We start from the raw sequence: 7,787 nt of genomic DNA, 5'->3' as shown, positions 1-7,787 counted from the left end.
TTTTTTTATACTATTTTGATGCATATATAAAATAAATATTTCATTATTTTTTTCTTATCTTTTTCATATCAATTTAAAAAATTTAAATTAAAAAAATGATAAAAAATTGTTTATTTGTCATCATTGCTTTTGAATACTATGAAAATACTATAATATGCACCTACTTTGTGATTGAAATCACACGCTTTTCAAAGTACAACGCAACGCTTTTTAAAGCATATACAAAACCCAAGTGTCCACGTCGTTCTTCTCTGGTGGTTGGCCTGGTACTGGGACTGGGAACGTGAAGGCCAAGCAATGTGGTTTGGGCGAACTCGTGACAAGTCGTGCGTACACGTAGCGTAGAACATTACATTAACATGCGATTAGTCATAGTTTCTTTGCTTACTAGATATCTCGTAGCAAAATAGAACTGACAATAAGTTATCTTGAACTACACTTAAGTAAATTTCCAAGAAAATGCCTAAAGGCTCTAAACTTTGCGACACCCCATTCGTGGCGCCGTGGCACCCCAGTTGAAAAACACTGGCCTAATACATAGCAACGCAGATGAATAGAATTATGTTTTTAATTATCAGTGACAGCGTATGGACAGAAAACTAATTACCAAGTGCGTTTATCTTACGTACTGTTGAAATCGTTTTTACCTTTCTTACAAGTATTTCTGCCACGATATAAACAATAGACAATACGAAAATCTGCAATGAGAATAATGAAGTTTCCTAAAAGTTGTTTCAAGTTTAGTGGCTCGACATCATCTTCGCTTTCGTATATGGGAATTACTTCCTCTTTGCTTCTGAGGAATTCCGTTATTCCACTTTCAAACAAACAACGTAAGCTATAAATAAGCAAATGAAATATAAGAATAAAAATTAGAATGTTCATTAATAAAATAATAGTAATCAACCGTACATTTTATTAACGTGTTTCTTATACGGGAAATCTTTTCTTAGGAGATAGGCTACGGGATACGATATAAGTTGATCTTCACTCGTTATTATTTTTCCACTCAGATCCTTCCTGGTGACGCTGTTTATGTATTCAATGTTTTCTATATAAGCAAAACGACCGTTACTTATTTTCTCGGCAGTATCCTCTACATTCAAATAATTGCTTTTTTGATTGATGTGATCGCCTAATGTTTTCGAAATTGCAGATTTATTTCCCTACAAAATATAACAAATCAATTAACATTTACTGGGTGAATCCATATCATTACTATCAGTGTGATATTTATGCATATGCAAGAGAATGGCAAGGCAGACTTGGAGAATTTCGCCCACAAATTTAATTTCAGACGGTCTTGAGACAGAGTCTGAAATTAATTTGTGGGCGAAATTTCAGAAATGATTTGAGAAATGTTAGATATTATTGTGTTAATTGATTCTTTAATCTGTTGGCTACTTTATGGTATAAGTCGTTAAAAATCAGTATCCGATATTTCCCTGAGGCGTGAGGTAACATTGGACGATACTTGGAAATATGATGGACATGTAGGAAGTAGCTAAAATTTGTCAGTCAAAGGAAATAAAATTGAAATATAACTTATGCGCACATATTGAAATACAATAGATTCATCAATTTATAAAAAAAATTAATATGTAAAATATATCAAAATAGACTTTTAGGTTTTCATGGTCAAGAATAGGTTCTAACCATGGAAACCTAAAATTATAGAGTAAAATGGAAAAAAACAAGAAAATGTATCATAAAATGAATAGAGACAATACAGTACATAATACTTGTAATAAACACTAGTAAAAAGTTTAAAAATCTTTGAACAACAGCGACTTTCCAGCTGCAGGAATTTTGACGAAAACATGCAAGCTAAATACCGCATTTATTTGCATATAAGATGACCTCGCAGATAGGACGAGATATGACATTAAAAATCAAAATAAAAAAAATTAGATTTATTAATACAATTCTAATTTTATTTCATGTAATCACAAGTAAAATATCAAATGAACGTATATGCACACATTGTCCCACAAAAATTACTGGCATTTTAAACTTTAAGGAAAAATCTTGTAAAAGCGACAACATAATTTGTTCATGTAAAGCTGGACAATCGGAAATCTTTCTTTGTCAATTCTTAACAGTCGAATCTATTCTTCGTCGATTACACTTATGAGTTTGTCCGAATTCTGATTTCCAAATAATCATGTTTTCACGTAACTTACATCGGGCTCCTGTGTAATTTTTGAATTCAATTCAAAAGCTTTGCTTTTCCTATTACTATTCATCTTTACTCCTGACAATACAAAAGAACGATTCAAACGACTCAAATAAAATACCTTTGTTTCTAAACAGCAGAAGGTGAAAATCCGGTAAAAAATGCGAATACACAGTTCACAAAAATTATTGCAAAAAACGAAAAGATTCTTCGCTCGCGCATATAGGATGACCTAGGTTTTTAAAGCAGTGAAAAATGAATAAAAACCTTGTCGTATATACGTGTAAATACGGTATTTTATACGTATAGTTTTAGACTGTAACTTAAATGACAGAAAATTGATGTCCTGATATCTTATTGAATAAAAAAGTATAATACCCTCCAAATAATTTTCACAAGTTTAGAGAAAAAACAATATCAACCAAACAGACCCTTGATAATACGGTGCTTTTTAGTTTTTGGAAATCTAATTAAATAGACTGAAAAGAACCGTCTCTAATTGGACCTTTATTTTCAATTTCTGTTTGGTCTGTTTTGCCTCCTCAGGAAGGTGAGAACCACAATCCACTTGGCTTTCTTCAGCTTCAGGCTAGTTTATTTAATTAACAGGTGTCATTCAAGTGATGTTTTTTAAAGAAGTTGTTTGCTGAAAATATTTAGATTTCATTATTAATTTAATAACTTGCGTAAAACTTTAGCAATAGTTATTTGAAAAAATAACAGAATTCTGCTATTATATACCGTTTCAAATTCAAAGATTAAATAAGAAATGTATATACTATAGAATAGGCTATATTATTTTTACACTTTTGACTGTTATCAATATATATAAGAGGGATGTATGGTAATCGATCAGAAATGACCGCACGGATTATTAAATTTTTGGACTCTGGACACCTTGAAACGTCGAGAAATGCAAAAAATTTGAAGGGTTTTTTTCTGTTTCTATAAATCTTATTGTGTATAGAGATCAGGATTTTGTTTACCATGTTTGAAGCTTAACAACTCCTGTTCTATAATAAAATATATCTGAAATTTTCCACGGAAGTTTGTTTATGAAGAGGATCGATGATGTTTAATTTTGATGCTTAAACGTCAGAGTAAAAATAATGGAGGTCGTTGGTATCTTTAGATGGGCCGGATTAATGACGATTTTACTTGTTATTAGCAATTAAAATGTTTATAAAACTCATCCTTGCCCTGAAAATTCAGGTTTTTGCCATTTTATGATAGTTAAAAATATAAAATTTGTTTTAATACCACAGTTTTAAATACCACAGGGATAGTTCAGCAACACGTTGCTGGTTTCATTACTTCTTGAACTATTTTAGTAAACGAACACTTTACTAAACTAGTATATTACTATTATACTACTCTTAACCAATTATAATTACATGCCATATTGCGTTATTTTGAATACCTTAAAATACAAGTCTTTTGCAAAGTTAGATGTACCACAAGAGAAGTCGCCACTTTCTACTGCAGAAGCTAATTCATCAAAATTTCTTGGAATCCGTTCGTAATTTGGAGCAGTCAAGAAAGATATTAAAACTCCACTGTATCCATATCCCAGGACAAGCACGGTAATTAGCCAAACTCCGATTATAATCCTTAATGAAACTCGAATAGCGTAATCTAAATTAAATCCTACAAATTTGAAAATACAAATGTAAATTGCTATGAAAGAATTACTTTTATGGGTTATGGGAAACACGGAATACATTTTACCTTGGTAAGTAATAGTTGAAAACAAAAACCAAATGATTTTCTTCATTGTCCAATATTCTTTCCATTCGTGCAGATTATTTGCCTTCTTTATAATTTGAGACAAAACAATTCCAGTTAATACAAACGACATTAAGAGTAATAACCATACCTGAAACACATTTTCGTATGTACGTATAAAACACGTATAATCATGTAAATATTCAAAAATATATTTAATACGACTTATTTTATTGCTACGTATCGGTCAACAACTTAATTAAATTCATATACAATATCTATCAATGGCAAGAAATAGCGTATAATTTTGTACTGAAAGAAATTACAGTTTCTCATTTCTGTATAAGAACTGTTTTATATCACAATAGATTCATTAAAATTTGTCATATTTCGTATAGAATAATAATAAGATAATGTCTAGTATTAATACTTCATGTTGTCTTAAAATATAATTTAATTAAAGAACGTCGCCGTTTCAACACACGCACTGCACAGAGAAAGAGAGAGATTTTATGAATTTTAACCAGAATAAAAAAATGTTTGAAAGAGAAATAATTAATAATGTATTTATTCTTGATTTCTGTCTTAATGTAAACTAATGCTAAATGCTTGTTTTTAGCAAATAAATCAATATTTAAACATCAATAATATTGTGATAATTGTCAAATACATTACAGCGTTAGTAAAAAATTGTAGGAGTTTTCATCTTTGTAATGATTAGACGATAAGATGTAATAACTGTCACATCGTGTAACTAAAGGTATTGTCTTACTAGTACTCGTAAGTGTAAATTTGAATATTTAAGAGCACTTTTTCCATATTAATGCATGATATAGTTCTGAATGTATTTTATGATTTATTAATTAACATAAGGTTTCATATTATGCAACAAATTCAGACCTATACCAAAAATAACATATGTATTTCGTTAATTTTTTTCTGGATGTATAGGCCTATATAAAATATTTGCAATTTTTCATTTCGATGACATTGTTTTATTTGTCAAGCTTTATTGTCATCACTTTTTAAATTATATTTGTACTATGAATTTATTTTGGTTTAAATACGCTGAATAGTTAAAATATAATATACAATTGTAGTGAAAAGTGCGTTATGTAGAGTCTACGAATGAATAACCAAGGCTGTGGAGTCGCGTAAAAATCTACCGACTCTCCGACTACGACTTTTCCTTATCATCCGACTCCCGGACTTGTTACTAAACCCGGAAATTCTGATGTCATCACCTGAATAAAAGATTACAGAAAAGATAAAAGATTCGATAAATAGAGTTCTAATAAAAGTAGAATGCAGAAAATTTTTATTCCAAAGCTAAAAGACTCCTCTACATAATGACACAGTCAATATATAAATATTATTCGATAATTTTTACTTTTCCGGTTGTTACATATAACAGAGGAAAAGTGTAGCGCTTGGTCAAAAAAATGACCCCTCCCAAATTTCTGCATTTTTGGACTCAGGACATCTTGAAATTTCGAGATATGCAAAAGATTCGAGTCTTTTTTCTATATGTGTGGATGTTAGACTGTGTGTGTGTGAGGTATGATTTTGTTCACCCTGTTTGAAGCTTAATAATTTCTGTGGTTTTTAAATCAGAGTCAGATGGTTAAAACATAAGAGTTAGTTACTAATTAAGCGTCAAAATGGTTGAATTAAATCGTGTCCCCATACACATTCTAACATCTTAGGCAAGAACATTTTAACGGGTTTTACTGTAGTATATAAAATTACGAAAAGCTTGCAGTGAGATTAAACTTAAACCATTCTAAGATATTGTTTAATATCTCAGAACAGAGAATAAAGAAATTAATCAAATTAGAAGTTAACACACGCGCGCGCGAATTTTTCTCCTGTTATTGACATTTTGGGGGTTCGGGAGGTCTCCAAACATGTAGATTTGTAAAAAAACTTGGAGGGTCAAATTTGACACGATTCCAATACTTTTCCGTTTTATATAGGCTACATAATAGTTGGGAAGTAAAAAAAATGACGGATCCGACGTACTTTTTGACGGCTCCTACTCCACAACCCTGTGAATAACACAAAATAGACAAGAATTTAGAATTGAAATACATGAGTTCCGGTTACATTGGATGTTTCTATATAGTTAATCGGGGCGTCCCGCTTCTTAATGTTTTCACATCATGCTTCGTCTTTCATTATCTATCATTTTTCTTGAGATTAAGAAAAGAGAGACTGACAGACGACAGTGCGAATTTATATCTCTACATTTTTTTAAATTGCAGCCAATTAAATCTTTATGCCTTTTTAGCCTTAACGTTTAACTTTTCTGTTTTTATATTATCTTCGACCTCATTTATCTATATATATAAATGGACATGTATGTCCCTATATTTCACTTTTCCGCCAAAACTACACATCGCACGTGAATGGTGTTTGTATGTGGTGGTAGCCTCAAGTCTCCATTCGTGCACTATGGGGATTGCGTCTCGATAGCTATTAGGGTGCGGAAGATATGAGGCTGAAAGTGGTTGAAAGTGACTTTCTATTTCGAATGTTATGTTCGAATTAAATTCGAACATAAAATTCGAATATTGGTTCGATTATAGAACGATTATAAACGTTCCAGAAACGTTGAAAAGAGTTCGTTTGACTGGACGTGAACAGGAGACGTTCAGAAATAGAATCGGGACCAGGTCTCTAATTAGTCTGGAAACGGGGGACCTAATTCTTGCATTCTGTGAAAATGGGTAAGATTGGCTATAATATAATTATCTTAATCTTCACTATCGTTACTTTTTGCCCAGCGAAGCGGGTCCTTGCAGCTACATTCTAGATTACTTAGAAAAACAGTCTTTTATGTATAAAATAAAACTATATTACATACAAATAAAAACCCAGCCAAGCGGGTCCTTGCAGCTAGTAAATAATACTTATTTTAATTGTTTAGTTTCTGATTAGCAAAGAGAGAAAGTCTTAGTAAAAAGGTAAAACAAAACAACTTTCTTTTCACATGGTTAAAATAGAGATACTTGGTTTCAAAATTAAAATAACGTTTTACCTCAAATGTAAATGGTCTAAAAATAGTTTCCCAATTTGGCTTCGATTTCCGTTGTTTAATTACGAATTTTATAGGCAGCACCCGAATAATTGAAGTATAATCAATCAAATGAAAGACGTCTATACTCATATATTGAGGAAAAGCGGACATGTCTGCTTCCTGTAATTATAAAAAAATTACAATATGAAAATGCATCACGACTGAATATTTATAAATAAAAATAAATCGTTGATACTTTATTAATTATGTGTCCTATCATTCCAGAATAACTTCCATTCGGTTCAATTTTTAGAAGTGTTTTCGGCATAGGTTGAATAACTTCATACCTACAAAAATTAAAATGTTTTTATATATTTTTTAAATCAATAGTAATTTTTCACTTACATTTTAAATTAAATATATAAGTTTCGTTTAATTTTACTTAAAGTTCAATTTTTTTTTTGAAGAATTTCAAATATATATGAGCAATATGAAGTAATGATTTGTTTATCAGATTCATTCACAGTCATCCATAAAGGTGCCTGAAAATTTAAAACAACATTAAAACTGCAATTCAATAATAAATTACAAAAATAATTTAGAAATAAATAGAGTAGACTTACATCAATTCCTGAAATTTTCCACACGTAGTTCATTTCCATCTTCTTCCTAGAATTAAAAAAATTGCTGTTTTCATTGCAGCGTTTGTAAGTTGTAATGTGCAAAAACCTCTTTAAGTCACAAGAATAATAGTAAACTTGATTTTGCATTTAAGAAATTAAAGTAACATTTTTTTCTAAATCAGAAATTTATGCTCGAAATAAGAATTTACAGACTTGTGACAAAATAACAATTTTCGAGCTGCAA

At 30.6% G+C, this 7,787-nt stretch overlaps 1 protein-coding gene across 1 annotated transcript in view; it reads right to left on the bottom strand.

Annotated features, from left to right (window-relative positions):
• Positions 1 to 7,267, bottom strand: part of LOC111615447 (glutamate receptor ionotropic, kainate 5-like) — a gene marked incomplete at its 5' end in the record, with an annotated part of 17,988 nt that extends 10,721 nt beyond the window's left edge. Inside the window, 6 exons of the mRNA XM_023356856.1 lie at positions 784 to 838; positions 937 to 1,166; positions 3,597 to 3,823; positions 3,905 to 4,052; positions 6,942 to 7,100; positions 7,177 to 7,267. Of these exons, the coding sequence (XP_023212624.1) occupies positions 784 to 838; positions 937 to 1,166; positions 3,597 to 3,823; positions 3,905 to 4,052; positions 6,942 to 7,100; positions 7,177 to 7,267 (910 nt within the window). The remainder of the gene's footprint in view (positions 1 to 783; positions 839 to 936; positions 1,167 to 3,596; positions 3,824 to 3,904; positions 4,053 to 6,941; positions 7,101 to 7,176) is intronic.
• Between the last annotated feature and the right edge of the window lie 520 nt (positions 7,268 to 7,787).

The sequence above is a fragment of the Centruroides sculpturatus genome, unplaced genomic scaffold, assembly GCF_000671375.1.
Source record: "Centruroides sculpturatus isolate CEXI.00-Female unplaced genomic scaffold, Cexi_2.0 scaffold2067, whole genome shotgun sequence".
Taxonomy (NCBI): Eukaryota; Metazoa; Arthropoda; class Arachnida; order Scorpiones; family Buthidae; genus Centruroides; species Centruroides sculpturatus.
This window is presented reverse-complemented; position numbering and strand designations above follow the sequence as displayed.